This window comes from Tenrec ecaudatus, chromosome 16, assembly GCF_050624435.1.
Source record: "Tenrec ecaudatus isolate mTenEca1 chromosome 16, mTenEca1.hap1, whole genome shotgun sequence".
NCBI lineage: Eukaryota > Metazoa > Chordata > Mammalia > Afrosoricida > Tenrecidae > Tenrec > Tenrec ecaudatus.
The window spans coordinates 1,747,778-1,772,504 of NC_134545.1; the positions used below are offsets into that span (position 1 = coordinate 1,747,778).

At 56.2% G+C, this 24,727-nt stretch overlaps 1 protein-coding gene across 1 annotated transcript in view; it reads left to right on the forward strand.

The window, feature by feature from the left end:
• The first annotated feature begins 12,492 nt into the window (after positions 1-12,492).
• Positions 12,493-24,727, forward strand: part of TMEM132D (transmembrane protein 132D) — a 408,020-nt gene continuing 395,785 nt past the window's right edge. Inside the window, exon 1 of the mRNA XM_075534423.1 lies at positions 12,493-12,568. Within this exon, the coding sequence (XP_075390538.1) occupies positions 12,493-12,568 (76 nt within the window). The remainder of the gene's footprint in view (positions 12,569-24,727) is intronic.

The following is a 24,727-nucleotide window of genomic DNA, read 5'->3' on the forward strand; positions in this document are numbered from 1 at the left end:
GCTGCAATGGAGTTGATGCTGACTCACAGCTGACCTATAGGACAGGATAGGATTTCCCCTGCGGGTTTCCAAGAGGGTAACTCTTCCTGGGAGTAGGAAGCCCGCCTTTCTCCTGTGGAGTGGCTGGTGTTTCATGCTGATGATTTTGTAGTTAGCAGCCCAACAAGTAACCACTATGCCCCTAGGACTCCCCAGGAGGAAGACAGCCTGAAACACCCTATGGGGCAGTTCTGTTCTGTCCCACAGGGTGATGGTGAGTCAGCATGTCCCCAGCAGCAGTGAGTGGGAAAAGATAAGAACAAGTTATTACTTTGAGGAAATGTCCAAACACAGTAAATGTTATTTGGGTAACATTAGAGGCCATTTACTGACACAGAGGATCTAACCAACCAGTCAGCCAGACAACCAACCAACCAACCAGCCAGCTAGCCAGCCAGCCAGCCAACCAACCAACCAACCAACCAACCAAACAAACAAACAAACAACCAGTCAACCAACCAACTTATCAACCAACCAACAAACCAGCCAGCCAGCCAGCCAACCACCCAACCACCCAACCAGCCAGCCAGCCAGCCAACCAGCCAGCCACCCAGCCAGCCAGCCACCTACCCAGCCAACCAACCAACCAACCAACCAACCAACCAACCAACCAACCAACCAACCAACCAACCAGCCAGCCAGCCAGCCAGCCAGCCAGCCAGCCAGCCAACCACCCAACCAACCAGTCAGCCAGCCAGCCAACCAGCCAGTCAACCAGCCATCCATCCATCCAGCCAGCCAGCCAGCCAACCAACCAACCAACCAACCAACCAACCGACCAAAAACCAACCAACCAACCAACCAACCAACCAACCAACCAACCACCCAGTCAACCAACCAACTTATCAACCAACCAACCAACCAACCAACCAACCAACCAACCACCCAGTCAACCAACCAACTTATCAACCAACCAGCCAACCAACCAAAAACCAACCAACCAACCAACCAACCAACCACCCAGTCAACCAACCAACTTATCAACCAACCAACCCACCAACCAACCAACCAACCAACCAACCAACCAACCACCCAGTCAACCAACCAACTTATCAACCAACCAACCAACCAACCAACCAACCAACCAACCAACCAACCAACCACCCAGTCAACCAACCAACTTATCAACCAACCAACCAACCAACCAAAAACCAACCAACCACCCAGTCAACCAACCAACCCACCAACCAACCAGCCAACCAACCAACCAACCAACCAACCAACCAACCAACCAACCAATCAGTCAACCAACCAACTTATCAACCAATCAACCAACCAGCCAATTGCCATTGAGTGATTTTGATAATGAAAACACATAGGTGTGCACATGTAGGGATAAAATGATGTGACATTTGAGTTGTGTAGAAGATGTGCAGTGTGTGGTTGGAAATCCACTCAGATCCCAGGGACAATGCCTTGGATAGATCTGAGGAACATGTCTTCACAGTGGATGCCATGATGTGACCAAGATGCCAAGAAGAATAGATATGTGGAAGAAGTGTCAATTCCTAGAGGACACAGAAAAGGCAGGTAGAGAAAAGGGGGCCCATGAATTAAAACAGAGGAGGGAGTGATAATGAGAAACAAAACACAGTCACAGGGTCTGAGAATGGAGGGAATGAGGAGGCAGGAGGAGAGCAGTGAGCGGTGTTAGGTGGTCGAGAGACAAGAGGATGGATGAGATGCACAGGTTTCCCAATTAGCAGGTCATTTATGACCTGATGGGACAAGATCAATTGCAGTGATCTGAAGAATGAAAAATCCATTCCATGTTGGCAGGCGAGAAGCATGCTCAACAGAAAGCTAAGCATCTTGACAATTAAAGACAAATACTTATTTGTACCCTTTGACCAAGTAATGAATGAGTATTCTACTCCCTGAAAGATTTATCGGCAGTGTTCTAGAATCATGACAAAATGAATCATCGCAGTTTGATACTTTTTTACTTTGGGCGGCAGTTTGCAAAGCCAGCGTCACGTGCCCATCACTTGAAAGAAATCTATCCCTGATATAAAGTGAGTGATACTACATGTGGACTCTACTGTGACTTCCAGTAAACAAACCCACCTTGGAATAGCGACAACCAGAACCCTGCTGAGAAGGAAGGGAGGCTTCCACAAACGAGTTTGGATGTGTCGTCAACCGAGACCCTCCACTACGAAGGGCATCGTTAAGCTTGGCACAACAGGGGTCAACAAACCTTCCTCCGTGAGATGGGCTGGCACCACGGCCACACTCATGGCCTCAAAGGTCCAAAGATCAGAGCTCCGTTTCCCTGGAGACCTCTGCTCACAGATTCTGTGAGTAGGGAGTTCACATCGGTGCATGGCTGTGGTTTTCGGGCAGTCAGTCCTGACAACTGAAGGCGGCAGGACAGTTGGGGATGGAGTTACCAGAGGATCCTGCGCTCACATCTCTGGTGTCCTGGCTGGGAGGACTCGAAGAGCCAGACAGCTCGCTGCCTTCCCAGCAGTGGTAGCTCTTGGCTCACAGGTGTGAGGGTCAGTGTTTCCCTCCTCTCTGCACTTGTGTACTCCAGAGAAAGGTGTTTTAACAGGGCTCTGAGATCCGGGAGTGGGGAGTGGGCTTCAAATCAAGGTCCCCGAGGATGCCTGCTGGGCCAGTTTAATTCAAGGCTGAGGGGTCAGGTAGAAACTTACAGTGCCTGACTTTGGGGGATCCCCAAGGGGTCTTCCTGATTGATTTTCTCAAAGGACACGGGACTATGATGGGTGCTTCTTAGAGAGTTTTAAGAACGATGAAAACTGTACGGGGGCATTTCCCCCATCTCAGACAATGTCCCTGGCTCACGGGCATCCAGGCTACGCTACACGACCATCATTGGGTAACCCGCTCTGGGTCCCCTGAGGGTGCCCGCGCTCCATCTTCGATGCAGTGTCTGCAGACGAGCTCAGCATTCTCTGGGGGAAGGAAGACTGAAGCGTGGGTGTCATCAGCGCCGGCCCCAGATGTAGGGTCTGTCCGGAGACCATAGTGCACGTTTGGACCCCCTGGCTCATTTGTGATTTCTGTGGTCTTGTGGTGACACTTCTTGGACTCGCCCTCATAATGGGCAGGTTCCCAGAGCTCCTGGCACCATGGGGCATCATGGTCCACCACCCCTGCCACTTCTCCTGGTCACTTGGGCCCCCCAGGAGGGACGGGGACTTCACCTCTGGACGAGGGGAAGGTCAAAGCCACCCCAGGAGAGCATGGGAGCGGCAGAGATGCTTGCGGGCATCTTCGGAGAGGCACCTTCCTCGGTTCATGCAAGGACACTTAGGTGGAGGGTGGCATTATGGGCTGAGGTCATGTCTCAGAATCAAAATGAATGATTTCAGACGTATTAGCATCAATGCACGAATCCTGACTGGCCTCGCCCAGCCTGAATGCAGGGCCACATGAGGAAGAGGCGCTTTGGAAGGGAGCAGGCGACAAGACAGAGCCTCCTCCCTGTGCCCCCAGCCCCTCCACAGAGTACCTGCACCCAGACCACCAGCAAGGTCGCCTCCTCCCCTGCACCCGGCAGGCGAGATACAACACCCCACCCAACGCCGCTTCAGGACAGTAAGTCTGACACTCGGCTGACTTGAACTCTGAGAGGTGCCAGTGTTCAAACACAAATCTGCCAGAGCCCCAGAATGCTTTCCGCCCCAGTCAGCGTTTCTCCCAACCGTGTCCACACCTGGGAGGGGGAGGCCGACAGGCAGAGCGTACACCTGCCGCCTTCTCGCCACGGACGCCTCCCAGTCATACGCGGCCCCAGCGCTGCTTGCTGGGTGCCGCCCCAGCCTCGGAAACTTTAACGGTGAGGGGTAAAAAGAAAGACTTGTGTGTTTTAGTTGAATAGATCAGGATTCTTATTTTAGGCTCCAGGCTGAGTCAGTTGATCTGCAGGCATCCTTGCTGCGACCCGGTGCTGATGACCGGCTGCGGAGCTCAGCCTGGAGTCTGGCCCGGCGTTGTCCCGGCCACGGGTTTGAGCCCCGTGGTGGCTGGGTGGTCAGGTCAGTTCTGATACCACATGAACAGAACAGAATACCGCCGGGTCCCATGCCATCCTCACAATGGTGCATCTGAGCCCACTACTGCTTCCAGTTCATCTCCTGGAGGGAAGGGTCCCCCTCTTTCTTCTCGCCCCTCGTTGTGTTGAGCATGGTGTTCTCTGGCCAGGGACTGGTCTCTACTGATCACGTGTCCACTGCGCGTGAGGCAGAGTCTCACAATTCTTACCTCTGAGGAGCGTTCTGACCATCCTTCTTCCAAGACGGGTTTGCTGGTTCTTTTGGCGGTCCGTGGTACTTTCGGTTTTCATGGCCAGCACCACCCTTCCGATGCATCACGTGACCCCCCCACGGGGACAACCCACTATCCTGCTAGAGGAATCAGGTCTTGATCGTGGAGAGGCCCCTAGACTCTCACGTGGAAGACTCAAACAGGGCCCGGGCAGAAACAAGGGTTTGTGACACCTTCTCTGTAGCCATAGAGTTAAGGATGTCTCTCCTCCCCTCCCCGAGAGGAGGCAAGAGTCAGGACGCATTTTGTTTCATGACATGAGTGGCGATGCCAGGCACCCGGTAACCGTGCTTGCCCGCTTGCTCCCGGCCTTCTTGTTTCCTGTCTGTCTGCGTCCATGCCCCTTCCTGGCTCCTGGCGAGCTCACTGTGGAAGGCCTCTCACCTGTCAAGCGGCTCGGCGCTCATAGGAGGCACTTCAGAAAAAGCCACCCCAGCCCGGGGAGTTCCAGACTCGAGCCAGGTGCCGTCCAGCATTGTGGACCTCGGGTGTCCGCCTGGCACCGCCCTCTGGAAGAGGCTCGTTTTTGTTTGCAGGACCACACAGAGGTTGTCCGTGTGCTGGTCTGGCCTGTGGTTGTGATGCGGGTGAAAATCTGCAGTGCAAAGGGACTTCCCCACCCCTCCTCCCCGGCGGCTCATCCACACCCGAGTCATGGCACCGGCCACAGTTGGCACCAGGGAACACCGCTCTGCTTCCCCTCCCTGGTCCCTGCTCGGCTCCCACCTGTCCCTTCTTGCCTCCTGAGCGCCTGGCCTGTCGCATTGCCCATACTTGGCCGTTCTAAGGAGTGTGGGCCTCCCTGGGATGCCCGCTCACTTTGCAGTCCTGGCACGTTGTCTGGATGAGGGTTGACATGGGGGTTGGGGTTGGTTCCTGGCTCTGTGGGCCATAGTCATGGGGGTCCCACCAGTCTCTCTCAGAACAGGAAGCCTGGTCCCCCATAGGGCCCCCCAGGGCTGAGTGCTCAGAAGCCACTCCCCAGGCCTTTGTCCCATGGTGCATCTGGGTGAGCTCAAACTGCCCACCTTGTGGTCAGCAGGGAGTGTGGTGGCTGTTTGGATCGGCCAGGACTCCCACTTACCTATCTGGGAGAGGATGCTCTGAGACTTCTAATTCAAGGAAATTGAGGACCAGAGAAGTCAGGAACCTTGGCCTAGGTCAGCCAGCGGTGACTCCAATCCAAGTGGGGCGGGGGTGTGCTCTAACTCCTACCTCACCCCTAGTCTTGAAACCCAGAGCCTCATGGAAGCCGATAGCCAACCAGACAGTGGACCAGGGGGTGCCCAGCCTGCCTCTGTCTCTATAAACTTCTCCATCCACGCCTCGGGCCCCAGCCCCCAAGGCAGCAGCGGGGATGGTGACCAACACCTCTGCCACTTTACGCCCCGTTGTGCGGTGCTGCTTAGTCAGTCCTGACTCAGAACCATCTCTTGTCCAACAGAACGGAGCACCGCCCAGTCCTGCTCCCCCACAGCCATGGCTACGGTGGGCCCATTGTTGCAGCCACTGGCTCAGTCCATCTCCTTAAGGGGATTCGCTTCTTTCCGCTGACCCTCCACGTGACTGGGCAGGATGTCCTTCTCCAGCTCTCTGCTAGCCTCGCCGGCCTCTCTTCTCAGGAATGCGCTGGCTGACCTAAGGGGGCTGACTTGTCCACAGTGTGGTGACGTCCTTGCAAAAGGACAGGAGGTCAGCGAGCCAACTCAAGGACACTGGTCTGTGCCCTGCTCCCTGGGCGGTCCAGCCATTGCCATAGGGTTTCCAAATGGTGAATCTTTACCTGCTTCCTCCTTAACCCTTGGAGGCACTGGTGCGTTTGAACACCCGCCTCTCAGCGAGCAGACTCTTAGCTGCTGCCCCACCAGGCCTACTGGGCTTGGCCGGGAATTCGACGCACACACCACCGAGCATGCCCATGATTGAAATCGTGACGCCCCGAAGTGTAAGCATTTGTGTCTGTGATACGCATCTTTGTCAGAGTACAGTGGTGGGGTGGGGTGGGGTGACAGGTCTGGAAGCCCCTGCTCCCATCTCCTGGCTGTCCGTATTCCTATGCCTGCTGTCGGCATGGGCTCGATGACGACGTGGTAAGATGCCTGTCTGTTCTTAAGGGTGAAACGTCAGTCACTGGGACCCCAGGAAATGGGTTCCCCTGGCAGGGAACAACTAACTTGTCCTTGGATAGGAAACACGTGTGCCAAGCTGCCACCTCCTGTCCGCGAGGTGGCACTGCAGCTCCACAATGGGTGTCCCCTTGCTCAGAGAGCCTGTCATCTTGGTGACCAGGGAACTGGTGGCACAGTGGTTAAGCGCTCAATCTGCTAGCTGAAGGTGGGTGGTTCGAACCCACGAGCCGCTCCGGGGGAGAGAGAGAGGCAGGCTACTCCCATGAAGACTGGCAGTCTTGAAACCCCTGCAGGTGGCTGTGCGTCGGATTGTACTGCCGGGTAGAGGGTGGGTGCTCCCTGGTGGCATGGGTGAGATGTTTGGGGTGACCTGTCTCCAGGGGTCCCTTCCCAGTGGTTGTGATGCGCATGGGCAACCGTGATGTCAGCAGCAGCAGCAACAGCAGCAGCGGCCTTGAGCTGCCCTTCCTGCTGTTCCGGCTGCGGTGTGTCCCCACGCCCGATTGTAGCTGCCTCGCAGGGCCCCCGCCCGTGCCCTTGACGGAAGGAGCACCTTCTGGGTAGCTGCTGAGTGCTTAAGCCTGCACCACCACCTTAGATCAGGCATGACACCCACTCATAGCGACCCTGGGGGACAGAGCAGGACTGCCCCCATGGGTGTCCACGGCTGGCAGTCCTTATGGGAGCAGACAGCCATGCCTTTCTCTGGAAGAGCGGCTGGCGGGTTTGAACTGCTGCCCTCCCTGTGGGCCTTCATGAGCTTATTCAGGGTCTCCCTTCCCTGCTCCGGGGTAGCCATTCAAAAGGTTTCCCTAAAACTCCCTCTCCAAAGATGCAAGGTCTCTCATGCTGTTTGCTTAGTTACAGACCCAGAAAGGCAAATCCAGGGTCATCAACCTCAGGGGTCACGCCTGCCTTGGATCAAAGCAAGCTGTTCCTGCTTGAGGGAGCTCTGTAGCCACTTTGACTCGGTCCCAGGTGGATGGGGGTAAGCAGAGCACACCACACCTGTGGGTGAGGAAGCGACCGGCAGGCTCTCAGGGCGCAGACTGCCGTGCCTTTGTGGGGAGCAGTGGCCCAGCGGCAGCTCAGTTTCTGCTGGTGGAGAGATGGCAGGGAGAGCCATGTCGGTGAGAGGAAATCAGGGGGCTTTCACAAGAAAGGAAAATTTGGAGATTCACCATAAACCAGTTGCTCCTGAATTCCATTGGTTGGTTCCCCAAAACCGCCCTTAAACAGCTTAGAAGCCCAGCCACTGACACCTCCCTCCCATTTCGGCTTTGAAGCTGAAGGGGGAGGGGGGCTCAAGAGCTCAGGGGTTCACAGACGACGGGCATTGGCCCCCAAGAGGAGAGACTCCTCTTCTTGGGGAAAATTGAGTTTTCTGAGTCCCTGGGAGACTGGAAGTCCGTGGAGGTTCCTGTAGGAAGGGCCCCGAAGGCAGGGGCTGCAGCCCAGAGCCACCGGTCCCTGAAAGTCATGCAATCACCCGCAGTGGGCAGGGGCGGGGACAGGGTCGGGGTCACTCTCATCGCCAGTACCGTATCCCGGAGAGAGCACAGAAAGGCCGCCAAACGTGTTATTTTAGTCGCCGATCAACTACCTTGTCCCAGCTTCCAAAACAGAGACAAGTGCCACCCGGAGGGGCGGGGCGGGGGGGGGGGCTTTGTCTAGCAGACCGTGCACAATGGAGCGCTGCTTCACACCTCAGGCAGCAGCCGGAATCGCACCTCCACTGCCAGCCAGGTAAGGGCTCCTTGGAAGGGAAGAAGGAAGGAAGGAAGGAAGGAAGGAAGGAAGGAAGGAAGGAAGGAAGGAAGGAAGGAAGGAAGGAAGGAAGGAAGGAAGGAAAACCCACCTCACTGGGGTCTGGAAATACAAAACAGCACTTCTCACTGACGACCAAGGGAATTACAGACAACATGGAGCTGTCGAGTGGACGCCGACTCACGGCGACCCAGCATGACGACCGCCAGGCCTTCCTTCCGAGGCGCTCCAGGGTGTCTGGGACCACCAAGCTCTGGGCGAATCTCGCACACAAATCCTACACGCTGCCAGGTCAGCTCCCAGGAGACGGGCCCTGCACGGCAGAGCAGAGCTGGCCCACAGGCTTCCCAGGATGTCCTTCAACATGGAGACAGCTGGCCACGTCTTCCTACAGGGCTGATGGTGGTACGAACCTCCCATCCCACGTCTCTGCTGGTCACTGAGTGCTTTAACCCCTGTGCCACCAGGATTCCTGAACACAAGAGTCAAAAACGAACTGAAACCACTGCCGTCGAGTTGATTCTGCCCTCTGGTGACAGGAGAGGCGTCCCCACAGGGTTTCAGGGCTGTCAGCTACAGAAGCACGCTGCCTCATTCTTCTCCCACGGGGCCGGCTGGTGGGCTCAAACTGTGGCAGCCCACCATGTGACGATGCCGCATAAGTACAGAACAACCCTGTGCCACGGAGCTAGTGCCACTTAGAAGGCTGTGGAACTGCCCCTGTGGGCTTCGGAGCCCACACATCTTGACAGAAGTACAAAGTCTCCTGTGTCTCCCCTGGAGCGGCTCGTGGTTTCAAACTACTGACCTTGGGGTTGGCAGCCCGATGCATAACCACTGTGCCACCAGAGCACCTCTAAAGTAGAGGGACCAGTGGTTTCCAGTCATTGCATATGAAAAATGTCTTTAATATCTGGCCGCATTGCACACTCAGATGGGTGTGGGCAGGGTATACTGGAGGGGCTTCCTAACTGGTCTGTCTCCACCCTTGTCCACTCCGACTCATAGCCACCCCACCCCCATGTGACAGAGGGGGCTACCTTCTTTATGGAAATCTGTCTGTCCCACCCAGGGACCATCACAGGAGAAAACCCAAAATACCATACACACTGCCAATGAGTCGGTGACAAAGGTCAGTGACCCCAGAGGACAGAAGAGTCCTGGCCCCAAGGGTTTCCCAGACTGTCCAACTTGACGGGAGTGGACAGCCTCCACTTTCCCACAGGAATGGCTGTTGGGTTGAATCGTCAACAGGGAAGTTAGCAGCCGGGGGCTCGACCTCTGAGTCACCAGGGCCTTTCAAAGGGGGAAAGGGGTTGGCATTTTCTGCTGGCATCAGTCACGCCCCTCAGGGGTCATTGGCCATCTGCAGTGGGCACACCTCCACGCCCCTTCCTCCTGGGGGGCTAGGCATTCCCCACTCTGTGCATGGCCTGGGCTCTGGCGCTTCCTCTGCAACATGCTGAAGCCCACCACCAGCTGTTGTAGCCCCTGGCTTAGCCCTCCCACCCCATGGAGGGCCGCTCTGCAGGGCCTCCCAGTCCCAGCCTCTTAGAACTCCAGCAGAGTCCCCCAGGAAAGGAAGCACTCATAAGCACCAGGTCTGCTCAGCATGGACAAGGGAGAGATGAGAAGCAGGGGCCACAGGAAGTCTGGGTACCCCCCAGAAAAACTGTCTCATGACACCACTTCCTTCTCCGTTTGTCTTGGAAACGTAGAAAAGCTCAACATTCCAGAAGCTCTCCTGTGTCTGCAAGCATGGGCTCAGAAACTAAGACTCCCGCCGCTAGCTCAGCCTCGTGACAGAGACCCCTCAGAGAGCCCCTTACTCAGGTGGGCTCGCCTCCGTTCATTTGGGGCTTGTGTTGGCTGAAATCTATACTCAAGAACATTTTATGGGGAAATCCTACCACCTTGTTTTATTTTGTTTTTCCAAGGACTTTCTGAATCACTCATTTTAAATGTGTGTGTGTATCTACTTTAAAGACATGATTTTTAACGTTTAAGGACCTCATGATGTAATGGACGAGGGGCCTTGGAAATGTTCCAAGGGAAAAGGAAATGGGATTTTCCCACTGGCTTTGTGAAGCCCTTCTTACCCGTGGTGGCCACTAGGTGGTGCAAACAGCACATGTTTGGGCAGAACCTGCTTCTGGTGGGTTTGAACCACCGGGCTTGGGGATGGGCTTCTGTGATGGGCACTGCCCAAAAAACCCAAGGGAGCAGACTTGCTCTTCTGTCCTGCACTCATCGCGACGGTTGGAACCAACTCTAAGGCCATTTAGGACAAAAACAGGGCCACTCAGGGTGAGGAGTCCTGGTGGCCCAGTGCGCTGCGGAGGAAAGACCTGACCATCAGATCCCGCAGTTACAGGGAGCCTGTGGGTGCAGTGTACTGGACGGCGACCCTGTTGATACCCAGGTGTGTCCGTGCTTCCTATCTGAGTGGCAGAAACAGTTTGTGCTTGACTGCTGGCCCAAAGCCTGGTGGTTCAAACCCACCCCGTACGCTTCACAGTCTGCATAGATGCAACTGAGACAGGAGGCAGCAGGGAAAGGGGAGGCCAGAAAGGGGGGTCCCCGGAGGAGGTGGGGGACGGATGGGACAGCAGTCAGTGTCACGAGACAGTGTGTGTGAGTTGTTGGATGCAAAACCAATATGCTCTGTAAACCTTCACCCCAGTCACATGTATGCGTGCGCGGGAGCTTGCACACGTGCACACACACGCTCGTGCACACACACATATGCATGCAGGTGAGCATGTGCACACACAGAAGTTCCAACCAAGGACGCGTTCCGCGGTATTACTGCTCTATAGGTGTCCCACAAGTCGACGGTGCCTGGCTGGACTTGCCTGTCTGTCCCCCTACTGCCATGCTGAATTCTGCCAGGCTGGATTTGGGTCGGGAGCAAGGGTCCTGGGATGAAGCCAAGGAAGCGGGCTGCACAGTTGGCCGGGTTTGGGGTGGCTTCCTCAGGGGCCCCCGGTTTATGCAGCCAGTTTGCCTTCTGTGCCCCAGGGGCGGGGACCCTCCCTCGTTGGCCCACATGGTTGAATTGGGGCGAGAGGCTGGGTTCCCTGGGCCTCAGAAGTGGGGTGTTCAAGGACAAGGGTGGGGTCAGCGGCCCTTTGCAGGACATGCTTCAGGGGTTCAGGGTAGGGATGAGGGGGAAGCTGGAGGGGAAGCCCGCCTCTGATCCACTACAGGACCTTCTCTGGCAGGTTAAGCTTCTCAAGGATGGCTCCTGGACACCCCAGCCCTGTGTTGAGAATCAAGGGCTGCAGATGGCCGCTGGGCACACCTGTTGGGAGGGTGGGCAGCTCCCTCGGGGGTCCCCCAGGCTGAGTCAGAGTCCCTCGCCCCCCCACGGCCCCCACCCATCAACCAGCAACAAGACCGGTGAAGGGGAAGGTGGATGTGGGGCCGACCAGGAGGTGGGACGCACTTTGCGGATTGGGGCTCACAGCTGTCACTCCGGAAGGGTGGGGCTTTAAAAAAAAGGCCAATTTTTAAGGCGAACCCCCAAACCCGAGCGGGGCACCTTGGCCACCACCGCGGGAGTCCTGGCCGCAGCCCCCGCTCAGCGGAGTCCAGGGGCGGGCAGGCGGCGGCAGGCGGCGGCCCTGGCACGCCGGCTCCCTCCACATCTGGCCCGCCTCCCGCGCGCCTCAGCCCCGCGTCCCCGCGTCCTCGCGGCCGGCAGTGCGCCCCGGGCTGCGCGCGCCGCGGGGCCGGCCGCACCCGCCAAACTTTGGGCGCCCGAGCGGCCCGGGGGCGCACGGCTAGCCCGAGATGGGGGACCCGCGCATGGGCGCCCCCGGCCGCCGCTCGGCCCTGGACATCCGGCCCGGGTCGCCGCAGCCCCACCGCCCCGCCGCCTGCGCCTGCTAGCCGGCGGCTCCCACGCCCGGAGCGCCCTGCACAACGCCCGGACCGCCGCCGCTGCGGACAAAGGGGCGAAACGAGCCCCCGCGTGGATTAAAAATTGGGAAGAATCCCGGAGGGGCACCGGAGGAGGTGGGGTTTCCTGTGCGCGCCTCGGACTCCGGAGAGCAACTCCGGGCGGCGCGCGGCCATCGCCTGCGGCCGGGCCATGGGCTGGCGAGAGCGAGGAGCAAGGCGCGGGGACTGCACGGGTCTGTAGCTGGCAGCCCTCGACCCCCGGCCCCCCGCAGGACTCCTCCAGTAGCTGCCCGCGTCCACCTCCTGGTCCATCCGGCGCCAACGGGAGCAGAGGACCTGCGCCGTGGTCTGCAGGATGTGTCCGTCTGAGATGGGGACGCTGGGGCACCACTGGTCCCTGCTCATCAGCCTGGCCGCCCTCTTCTCCAAAGGTGAGGGGACATGGCCACTACCTCCGGCCCCGTGACTAACTTCGCTGGGAGTGTGTGCGGGGGGTGAGGGGGTGGGTGTGTGTGTCTGTGCGCGGGTGGCCACCCCCGGAGCTGGAGGCCCCTTTGCCCTGGGCATTTGGGTACCTCCCCGGAGGGCTTGCGTCGAGACCCTTAATTGACTGTGTCACTTGCCCACCTAAAGGGTGTTTGGGGTGACTAGGGGATAGGAGATGTTTGAGCAGACAGGCACCCGGGCCAGGCAGGGAGCTCTAGTGGGGTGGGCTCCCTGGGGAGAGTGGCCACTGGGAATTCAGAATTTACCTCAAAATCTGGCGAGGCGCGCTAAGTCAGCCCCTTGGGCTGGACCAGAGGCCCTGTCCTCCTCCTCCTTGCAGAGCTGCTGGCTGGAGGCAGCACCCCAACAGGTTGAATGCTGAGTTTAACCCTCAAGTTGTACTGGAGCTGCCCTTGCAGGCCTTTGACCCCAAGCGGCCGTCAGGCGAGCCCCCTCCTCCCTCCTCCCATTTCTGCGTCCATCTGCACTGAAAGGGCAAGTGTGGAAGCTCAGGGCTTTGTTTTCCGCTACTGGATAAAGTAGCAGCGATTCCTCTTCCTCATCGATGGGGATCCCTCCGATGGCCCCACACACTCCTATTCCCTGGGGTGGTGGGGGTGGGGTGTGGGGTAGGGGAGGAGTGCCAGAGGAGACTTCTCTTGGAAACTTCAAAGGGGTGGTGGGGAGGGGGCCGTGAAATCTCCTCTTGGCTCTGCTTCTCTCCCACCTTCCTGAGCTCACTCAGGTGACTCAGTCCTGCCCCCCCCCCCATCCCTCTCTGCGATCGCCCAGGACCCCTGTTTCGGTTGTGACACTACATCCACGCAGATTGCTCCCTGGGGTTTAGGGAGAGGAACGCGTGGCTGCTCTGCGCTGCTGCCCGTCTTATGGCGGGCTTGGCCCGGGCTCATGGCTCCCTAATTATGAGTCTGGACCATCTGCCAGGTGGCCAGAGTGAAGCGTCTCAGGCTGGTTTACCAGGAATACAGGGAAGGCACAGGGAGGGCTGTGGATTGGGTGCCTGCAGCCATGGTTGACGGCAGGAGGGTGGGTTTCCCCCTCCGCCTGGGCTTGCAGGCAGGCAAGTCTGTTATGGGCCATTCCTGGGCTTGCACTAGGAATGGTGGCCCTCTGGTTGCTGCTGCAGCGCCCAGACTTTATTCAGACAGGCAGAGCGGCATGTGCACCTGACCTGCCGCTGCTTCCCAGTGCTCTGCCGCTGGCTGCGGCGCCTGTTAGACATTCGCCCCGTGTGCTGCAACTATTTCCACGTGCAGAAATTCCCAGGCCGTGGACAGTGTGATGGAGAGGCACCTCTCTCCTCTCTCTCTGTGACAGGATGCTACATACCCAGGCATGGAGGGGTAGTCTCTGTGTTGGTCTTGGCACACTGAGCATCCCAGTCCCACAGTGGCTTAGTTATGGGGGAGGGTGCATACAGCCATCGGGGCACAGGACCATGACCCACAACGTGCCCACAGACAAGGAAGCCATCCCGCTCCAGTGTCACTGCACTGTGGGTAATGGGATTTCATGGTACAGACAGGGTTATAAAGCCAGCACAATGGGATCCTTCCCACCCCCCCCATGCCCCATGAAGATCCTCCCCCTCCTGGAAGTTCTAAACCAGCAGCCACCAATCTCAGGCTTCAAGGGACTTCGGAACATTCCTGGAGAGATTCCACTTGCCATTCCTTCACGCTCCCAGGCACTCTCCCCATCCCTGCTCACCTACCCCATCCCCAGCCTCCTGGTGCCCTTCACGGTCTGCCACATTTGATGGGAAAATCTTTTTTTCTTGATTTCCCCTTTTATAATCGTGGTTTCCTGTAGTACTTTTCTTTATGGGGTTGACTAAGTTTGCTGAGTACAGTGCCGTTCAAACTTATCCGGGCCATGATGGTTTTATGACTGGTTTTTTAGGAATGCACAGTATTCCATGATAGGCATGCATCTGCGCCCCTTCATTCATCCATCTTTTTGCTATTGTGGATCTGCTGTGATAAATATGGGTGTGAGTAGTTTGGAAACCACCTATTGTAGAGAAAGGATTTTAATTGGATAATACACACACACAGGTCCACAGGCAACAATGCACCCACACAGTGCACAGCTGTGCACATGCACACACTTACTAAGCATTAGGTTGCTCCCTGATAGATGGGCAGTTCAAATCCATCAGCCACTTCTCAGGAGAGCTGTGTGGCAATCTCCTCCCATCGAGATCTGCAGTCCTGGAAATCCTGTGGGGCATTCCACACGCTCCTGTAAGGTCGTCATGTGACAGGCCTGGCTCTCTGGCAGTGCGTGTGGTCTGGGCTGTAAATCACGTCTGGGTCCGACTGCCAAGCGGTGTGATTGCTGTGTTCAGTATCTGTCTCTGCATGTTATTGTTTCACGGTCTTTATGTGAGTCCCCATTATAAGCCCCCCATAGAGCACCAGGCTGGTTTTCATTTCCGGCAAAAGCCTGGGCACCTGGTCGGTAAGTGTCATGAGCTGGAAAGGACGATGCCCATCTCCTAAACGGCCGGGCAAAACCACCACTGCCTGCCTGGACTTCTCTTCCCCCGGGGCTCGGGCATGACGCCTTGCGTCCTCCCAGCACACTGGTCAGACGTCTGGGGCCTGTTCTGGGGAAGCTCCGCCCAGCCAGCCTGTGGTCCTCCAGCCCAACCCATGGCCTGAGACCCCCGCTGTGTCAGAGCAGGACTGGGCCCTCCACAGTGCCCTTCTCCTGGCGGATTCCCCAGAATCAGATCCCCAGCACTTTAGCCTGAGACACCTGGTTCAGGGTGGACTCGAACTGACAGTCTTTCGGTTGGCAGCAGTACTTGACTGTCCGCACCACTCAGAGACTCCAGACCAGGGTCTTCACACTTTTTAAACAGGGGGCCAGTTCACTGTCCCTCAGACCCGTGGAAGGGCCGGACTATAGTTTAAAAACAAGCAAAACAATGAACAAATTCCTATGCACACTGCACATATCTTATTTTGAAGTAAAAAAACAAACGGGGCAAACACACCCGGTGGGCCGGATAAATGGGTCATAGTTTGAGGACTCCTGCTCCAGACGGTCATTAAAACCCCAAATCGATGGCCACCAAGCCGATTCTCTTAGAGGCCCTACGGAATGCTTCCAAGCATGCAAATCTTGTCTCCCACACTGGCCGGTGGGTTTAAACGACCAACAAAACTTTGGGCTCACCAGCTCTGTGCTTACATGACTGTGCCACCGGGCTTCTTTACCAGGCATCGGGCGTGGGTCTCTCTTACCAGTCAGTTCTTGGCACGCTACCGGGGATGGCTACGTGAAATGTGTTTTAGTCTAAAATTTTAAGTTCCGCTCAAGGCAACACACTGCTGGGGGAGTGGGTGGGGGTGTGGGGGCAGTCCTAAGGAGGACAGTTTGCTTGGTCAGGTGGAGGGGGACTGGCACAGAGGAAGGCCCTGGAGATGGACTGGCACAGGGGCTGCAGCAGTGGGCTCCGATGTCAGCACTGTGTGGGCGCAGGATGGGCGGGTGTCTCCTTCTGTACTGCATGGGTCACGCTGAGTCAGGACTGATGGGGTGGCCCATCACAGCCCCCACCAAAGCAACCCCAGAAATGAATCAACAAGGACACAAAGCAGCCGTCCGGAGCCGTTGAGTCGGTTCTAACTCACAGCGACTCTTGTATTGTTGAAACTCCGTCTGGCTTCTGTCCAGCCCTTGGTGAGGACTCTGGGCATTTCCAGGACTCCAGTACAATTTGCCAGTGTGCCTCAGTGTGTAGACCTTGACCTCGACTGGAGGTCAAGTGGTTCCGTGCTGCCGTTTCCGTCCCTCCAAATGTGCGGGGCAGTACTGCACCGCTCGTTTCGTTTCGTGAGAGGCCAGTGTCTGCCAGTCGCTGTGCTAATTGGATTAGGAAGATCAGTTTTGCATGTGTGAGTTTGCAGACAAGCCCAATGGGCCCATCTTGCGAGGCCCCCCCCCCCCGATTTAGAGACATGGAAACTGAGCCTCAGAGAATTGGAAGAACTTGCTCAAGACCTTGCAGGGTCAGGATTCTGGTGTCATGGCTCGGTCCCGGTGGTATTCTCCCTGTCCCTGGGTGACCACCATGACCACAGTGGGAGCCTTCGTCCATGTGGTGCCAGCCTCCCTGGGTGGTTGTTGGAAGGCTTCCTGGGTGATAGTTGTTAATTGAGGGCACCCCTGAATGGCGTGGGCTTCCGTGCCCCCACCTTGGTGTCCCTGGCCGGGGCTCTGAGAACATGCAAGCTTTTAACTCTGGTGGTTAAGGCGATTGTCTGGCTGGGGCATGCAGGGACTGGCACACTCACTCACTGCCCTGTCACGGAGGCCCCCTTGTCCACTGAACCAGCACACAGGGTCGGGTCAGAAAGTGCCCTGGTGGCTACACGGGTTAGATGTTGTGCTGCCAATGGGATGATCAGTGGTTCAGACCCACCAGTTGGAAGACTGAAAAAGCAGGTGACTCTAGTGGTTGGGGGCCATGCGGGCAGTGAGATAGAGGTCCCACACTACAGATGGGCACAGGGCACCCAGTTTTCGAGGGAGGGGTGTTAGCACTGGCAACACACAGGCTGGCGAGTTTGACTTTGGCTGCCGGCAGTGCATTTGGATGGATATTCTGGAGGCCAGTGGGGATCAGCAAGGCTGTTGTGAGTTTGGGGAGAAGACAGACCTGAGGCTGACGTTCTTGTGGCGTGACTTTATCCTTATATTTGATTAAGAAATCTGCTTGTCGAAGGCCCGAGGGAAGCCGAGGGGAGCCTTTGCCAATCCATCCTGGTGTCCCCACCCCGCTGTGTGGAAGCATCTGTTTGCTTGGGTGCCACCCTACACAGATGTCACTGAAGGGGGCTCCTTCCAGAGATTGCTTGTGGGTCTACATGGGAGTAAGACCTGGGAACACGGGACACGCCTACGGTGTACGCGTGGCGGGAGTCCAGTTCTGTACATTGTCAGAGCACGGAGGACAGCGGTCGTCAAGGGAAGAACACGCATTTCGGAGAGGAGTCCAAGGCCAGCGTCTGTCTGTTTCCAGGGGAGAAACTGGTACCCAAATGGGTCACTCAGAGAGAGACTCAGAAATGCAGGTGCCCACCAAGGGCGTCTCGGCTCCCTGGTCTCTTGTTTCTTAGCTCTTTAGGTTTGTGGAATCTCCCAGCCAGGCTCCATCTCTGTGTGTGATGAGTCTGTGTTAGACTTCGGGGCCCCATTTTCATCCATGGGGGTGTTGACGCCACAGAAGTTCTACCTGCAGCCCAAGGAATCCCTGCTTCTGCGCAACACATCCGAACCCGCTGCTGTCGGGCTCAGTCTGACTCAAGGCAGCAGCCCTGCAGGACAGAGAGGAACAGCCCCGCCCAAAGGGCTTCCAGGGCTGCTGTCCTTCCCAGATGAGACAGCCTCGTCATGTCCTCACAGTGCAGATGGGGGGTTTCCACCGGTGACCTTTCAAAAGTTAGCTGCGTGCTTAACTTTTATGCCACTGGGCTCGCTCGACTGAATATTACCAACCCAACCCAAACCTTTACTGGTGAGTGACTCCCACTGAGAACAACCCTTCCTGTAGGGCAGGATGGAGGCCCCAGGGGGTTTCCAAGGCTGTCATTTCTACAGAAGCAGATGGCCTCATCTTCCTCCCACAGAGCAGCTTGTGGGTTTGAACTGTCAACCTTGCGGTTAGTAATCAACCGCTTAACCACTGTGCCACTAGGGATCCTCTAGGCCCTAAGGCACGATAACATATATTAAACATATTTAATTACATATAACACACACACACATCTACTAACTGCAAGGTCTGCAGTTCAGAAACACTGGGCGGGGCTTTCTATTCCCGTCAAGATTCTAGTCTTAAGCTCTCTGTGAGTTTGCATCGACACACGGCACTGAGATACTTATTTAAATATATATGTAGGAGGAGCCCTGGTGGCATGGTGGTGGATTACTTGTTGGGATACCAGTCACAAGGTCAGCAGTTCAAAACCACCAGCCACTCTGAGGGAGAGAGATGAGAGTTTCTGCTCTTGGCGAGTGTGACAGCCTGAGATCAGAGGGGGATGTTCTACCGTGTCCTATGGTTTACTGTTGGTGAGAACCGACTCCATGGCCCTCTGGGCGGAGTCTATAGTTTTAGATGTACGCATGGTTTCACTGTGGCTTGGGTGAAGGCTGACAGAGCTGACCATCAGCTATATGGACACTTTGTGTTAATGCAGACCTGATCATACATTGATGCCACATGGGTGTAGCTCCCTTCGACATCACCGCTCACCCCACCTGGCAACTCGTTATAGGGAGGTAAAGGTTATGACCATCAGAAGACAGCATAGAAGACAGGACAGTCTGGTTCCTGATTTTGGATCTCCAATGCTTACACCAGCCGGTCAGCACAGGCCAGGGAAGGTGCCGCTCCCAGGTCTAAGCTCTCCTGACGGCTCCCTCCTGCACGGCCGAACCTGTGGGGAGGAGTCCCAGGATAGGTTAGGTGTGGACCTTAGACCCCAGAGAAGCTTGGGGTGCACAGCGAAGCGGCGCAAATCCCCCCAAACTGGTGAGGAGGTCAGGTGTGTGAGGGGGAGCTGCTCAGTGCCTTCAAGGCCCCCTCAGAGAAGTGCTGGGGACAGTACTGAGGGGTCTTTCAGGAACTCCAGCTGCCCAAGGAGGCAGAGCCCCTCAAGGTCACAGGGTCCAGCCATCACCCAGACTGGGGTCCACATGGCAACATCTGCGGGCACAATGAGCCCCTGAGCTTGCCGTGGCCGCCTTCAGATATCTCAGAACATAGGCATGACCCCTCCCTCTGTGGGGAGCAGAATCAGGGTGTTGACAGATTGGGAGTCTCCAGATGGTCAACATGCTCAGCTGCCCGTCTGAAGGGTGGGGCTTGCGCCCTCCACCAAGCACCTGGAAAGAAGGGCATGAGGATCCACCTCCAGCAGTCAGCCACTAGTAGACTTCCGGGGGGAGCTGGCTTCGACACAGACACCCTGGAGGTGGGGGGGGGGGGAGTGCGTGAGTCGAGTTGAGTCCACAGCAGCTGGAAGGGGGCAGAACCCTTGTCTTATGAAGGGGGAAATCCAGGTGCCAGGGAGAGGTCCAGGAGAGAGCAGCTCACTGAGTTCAGGATTGAGATTCGTGCCCACTTCTGAAGGGCCAGGTGTCCCAGGGCATTCCAGTGCCGACAGAAGGCACCTGAAGGGTTTCATTCCAGGGCTCTGTGCTCAGGCTTTCTCAGGAGAACATCTGCATGGCTGGCTGGTGGGAGACCAGATGGGTGCTCGCTCAGACTCCGGGAGAGCAGATGCTGGAGGAGGTGGCGTGAGGACGCGTGTGGTAGGGCCCATAGGGACGGCCGTCCTGAGATGAGAAGGGCCTGGTGCAGGACCACCTAGGGGGAAACAGGCCACGCTGAAGCCATTGCCCCTATTGGGGGAGAGACAGGGCTCAGGAGTGTGAGGGCAGCTTCCGCAGGGAGACGGAGGATACCCGGGAAACCTTCCTGGGAGTCATCCAGGGGTGCGGTTGTCATAAAAGGGAAACTGAGATACCAAACCTCCACGGAGCTGGGTTTGGGCATTCCTGCCTCCTGCCCATAGAATCTGGATAGAACTGGCAGAGGGGATGAGGGAAGAAAAACAAAAAAAAGATCTGTCTGTGGCTGTGGAGTCCACTCTGGCTCACACAGCAACCCTGGGGACAGAGGGCGTCCACGGTTGTGAATCTTGACCAGAGCAGACCGCCACATCACCTTTCTCCCACTGAGCAGCTGGTGGGTTCGAACCAGTGACCCTTTGGTTGGCAGCTGAGTGCTTTAATCATAGAGGAAGGTCCACACCAAACCAAACTTGCTGCCATCGAGTCAATTCTGACTCATAGTGATCCCACAGGACAGGGTAGAACTGGCCCTGGGGATTTCTGAGACTGTTAAGTGTTTATGGGAGTATTCAAACTACCAACCTTGCTGTTAGCAGACACATGTGTAACCACCTTGCCACCATGGCTCCTATCGTCTGGAACAGAGTCAGTTCCAATTCACTGTCATCTTCTCCTCCTCCTCCCGTTTCCCACCTTCATGTGGAAAATAGCCTTCCATGATCAGGGCTCTCTAGGTAGCCATAAAAATTCAGCCTTGAGAATGGGGCAGCAGGACTGGTGACCTCCAGCATTGCAGGATTCCACTGAGGCCATCAGGGCCAGCTCCTCTGTCCCCATCGCTCAGTGTCTTCTCCAGGCCCTGTCTACCTGACCACTGTGATGGCAAAATGTAAGTGGGTGGCCCTCAGTCACCCTGCAGGCCTGGAAACGAACTTCTCATAAGGCTCAACTCTCAGCCAGTGGGCAGACAGGCCTATATGGTGAACAATCGTATATGGGAGGTGGCACTCAGAACAAATGGCCGCATGCCACCAAAATGACCCCTGTGACCAGGGAATAAGCTCAGAGTGCAGGAGGGGACAGGCAAGGAGGAAGCCCAGTGGGAAGAGTGCTCATACATGGTGGGGACAACGGTCTATGATGAGAAGCAGCATTGTGAGCTGTCCAATGGAAACCTGATTTGCTCTGTAAACCCAGATTGCAACAAAAGGTACAAATTGACTGGATGCATCCTCTTCACCTCACACTGTGATGGGGGGAGTCTTCTTCCCGCCTGGTGATCCTGCTCACCTGAGACCCTCGCACACCAGAGCTGAGCTGCTCTGAGGTGAAGCCCAGGTGCTTGCTGGATGGCTGAGAATTAGGCAGAGGAGGGGCGGTCTGGACTCCAGGGATGTGGTTTGCAGGAACGGAGTGGCTGAAGATGGAGTTTCGTGAAGGGTAGCTATTTCTCAGCATGCTGGAAACTGAGATGGCACTCTCGTCAAGATCCATCCAGAACAGCAAGCATGGCCACTGACAAGCCACATCAGAACAAAACTGTGTCCCGCAGAATTTCTGTTCCTATTTGTTTGTTTGTTCGTTAAATAATCACCAAGATTATTTGAACTTTTTATTGTGATTTGGGTAAGTTGACAATAAGCATGGTCTTGTGTAGGGATGTGAATTTTGTCTCACGTGTTTCTCTCTGTGCAGAACCTTCTAATGCGATCCCTTTCAGAGCAGTTGGTAGAGTGGTGGCGGGGCACCATCTAGTTCTTCTGGTCTCAGGACCGTGCATTCTGATGCTTGCCTCCACGCCAAGGCTGTCTGGCCTCCCAAAGGGATTTTGCAACATGAAGGCTTTAAACTTGGGGTGGGGGTTAGCATTCACCCTAGGATCTTCAGGGCCCCAGGTTCCACAGTGGCTGTGGTAAATCTCAGGACAGGTGGAAGAGCCTGCTGATGCACAGACTGCAAATGTGTTTCCATGAAAAGACCCCTTGGGGAATTTAGATGTGAAAATGTAGGAGTAATAAGGCGCATTTTGGAGGACATGGAAAGTGGTCCAGATAGAAAGAGTCAGAAGTGGGGTGGACAGAGGATAACGGGTGCAGGTGGGGAGGGAGTGGGATTCAGGATTCAGGGATGGCTCATTCATGCAATCCACTTGGATGAGTTCCATCGTGGAGGCTCTAGGAGGTGGCGGTCAGGGCGGGTCAGCTTGTGGAAAAAAGACCACGTTTTCAGAATTTGGGGGCATGTCTTCTTCTATTTCTTTAAAACATCCTGCTTAAAATGGGGGAGCATCCTCCACCCAGGGCTAACCCCCTCCTTTCCATTGATCTTGAAACATCAGCAACGTGCAAAGACCAGGCTCATGGATCACTCAGAGACCAGCATGAGGCCCCCAAGTCTGTGCCCCTCCGATCTCTCAGACCTGCAAGTGAATCCAGCCGGGTGAGCTCGCCTGGCCGACAGACATCGCCCGCTGCTGACTCGTCCATCCTAGCACTGCCTCGCGTGGTCTCCCAGGCTGCCCCTCCGGACGGGACCACACCAGGGGCTCTTTCTCCTGCAGAGTAGTTGGACCCTTCCGATCACTGCCGGGCACTGAAGCCCCTGCGCCACCAGGCCCCCTTCAGCTCAACAATGGGCAGGCCTAGAATGCGAACACACGAACTCAAGCATCACCAGGTGCCCCTCAGAACCGTCGTCGAGTGGGGTGGGGGTGGGGCGGCGCTGAAGGGCGTGCGCATGCGCTGTGCGCGCAAAGAGCCCGGAAGTCGACCCGCCAACCGGAAGTACATGCAGCGGGGAGCCCGGGCCGACCCGACGACATCAGGATGCAGCTGTGTGGTTGAGGGCGGCGCTCCTGTGGTCTTCCGTCCCAACCGCCGTAGAAAGTTGTTTTATTTTTTTTAAGAAAAAGAACTCAAGAAACCCCACTTTCCCCGGATGGGTTCTTTTTATACCCGGTTATCACCCAGACTGTGCGTGTGGGGTGGAGACGACGGGCGAGGGAGGCGGAGAAGGAGGCCCACAGGAAAGCTCTCGGCCCATCTGCTCGCCCAGACGCAGCACTCGCCGTGTCCTCAGGATCCTCCTGGAGCGCCGCCCTCAGTGGGCGAAGCACGCACGGGGCCGCTAACCGAAAGGTCAGCCGTTCATCACCCCCTTCCCTAGCTGCTCCGAGGGAGAAATGTGAGGCAGCGGGCACCCTCGGGCCCGTCCACTCTGTCCTGGAGGGGGAACCGACAGCCACACTGGGCTCTGGGCCAGAATTGGGGGAGAGTCAGGAGACACTTGCAAGCGTGCTTTACGTACCACTATTAGTAGACAGACCTCCTTTTACTAAGACATGTGGGCGGGAATTTTCTCAGGGCTTTCCTACAAGGGGCTGAGTGTGTGTGAGGGGGTTTGGGGGGTGCATCGATCCTGAGGGACCCCTGTGACCGCCGTGGGTGTGCCCAGGTCAGACCCTCAGAGCTTGGCGTTATCTTCATGAGCTCCAGGACTGTGAATCTGCCCTGGCCATGGCCTGACCCCACCTTCCCTGCCCTCACCCTCGCTGTTTCCATGCCATCGCGTTTAGTTTTTTTTGGTAAGCAACTACATTATATTTTGGGATGACAGAGGGGTAAAAATACACCCCCCCCCCGGAGCACCCAAAGACGATAATTCTGTACTTTGATGGGCTCTCTCCTCGTTGTTTTTCTATGAACTTTTAGAAACGTTTTGTTCACACCGTATATATAGTAAGCACAATTCTGTTTTCGGCGCTCCCCAACTATATTTATGTAAGCATTCCATGGCGTTTTGAAAGGGTGTTGTGAATCTGATTTTTAATGGATATCCCTAGTTTTCTCATGGTGTTGTGTTGCACTTTAAACCGTCTGCTCTCTCTGGATAATTATGTAATATCTCATTTTCTGCTCCGCCACCATCTGCCACTGTGTGAGTCTGGTGGCTTTTGTGTGGCTGTCATGCTGGAATCCAAGCCACTGGTATCTTATATCCCGGCTAGGTCACCCAGGGTGGGAGGTTTCAGCAGAGCTTCCAGGCTAGGAAGAAAGGTCTAGTGAAAATCTTACGCATCACAACAGAACATGGTCTGATAGGAAGCTGTAAGCAGAGTTCCTAGATTGGACGCCACTGAGGCCACAGCCATGGACTCTAGCTGACCACTGGTGGTCAAGATGGTGCAAGATCAGATGTCATCCCCTGCACCTGTCTCCACACAACGCTTCCCCTGGTACTCCTGAGGTGCGTGTGTGTCCAACTTGGGAAGCATTGGGAAGACAGTATTGGCAACATTGGGAAGAAAGAATATTCATCTATTTATTAAAACGTATATTTTTATTGTGGTAAATAGACTTGTCAGAAACCATTTGCCACATCAGCAGTCTTCCCCGGGACAGCACAGGGCATTGCTCATTCTGTTCAGCGTGCTGCTCAGCTCTGTTCCCAAATTTTTCCATCCTCTGGAACAGCGGCCAAGGATTATCTTCTGAAGACGAGTTATAATAGCAATGAACAAAGCTCTGAGGTGATGGAACAAAATATGAATAAGCTCTTACCTCCAGGAGATGGCCTGAACAGGTGTGTGGCTGTGCTGGGCCATGACCAGAGCTCCGGGCAGAGGAGGGGAGTGCTGGTGCCCGGAATTCCCTTTCAACAGCTCTTCATGATTGTTGGAGACCACAGCGTACCTCCCTCCCCCACCTGGC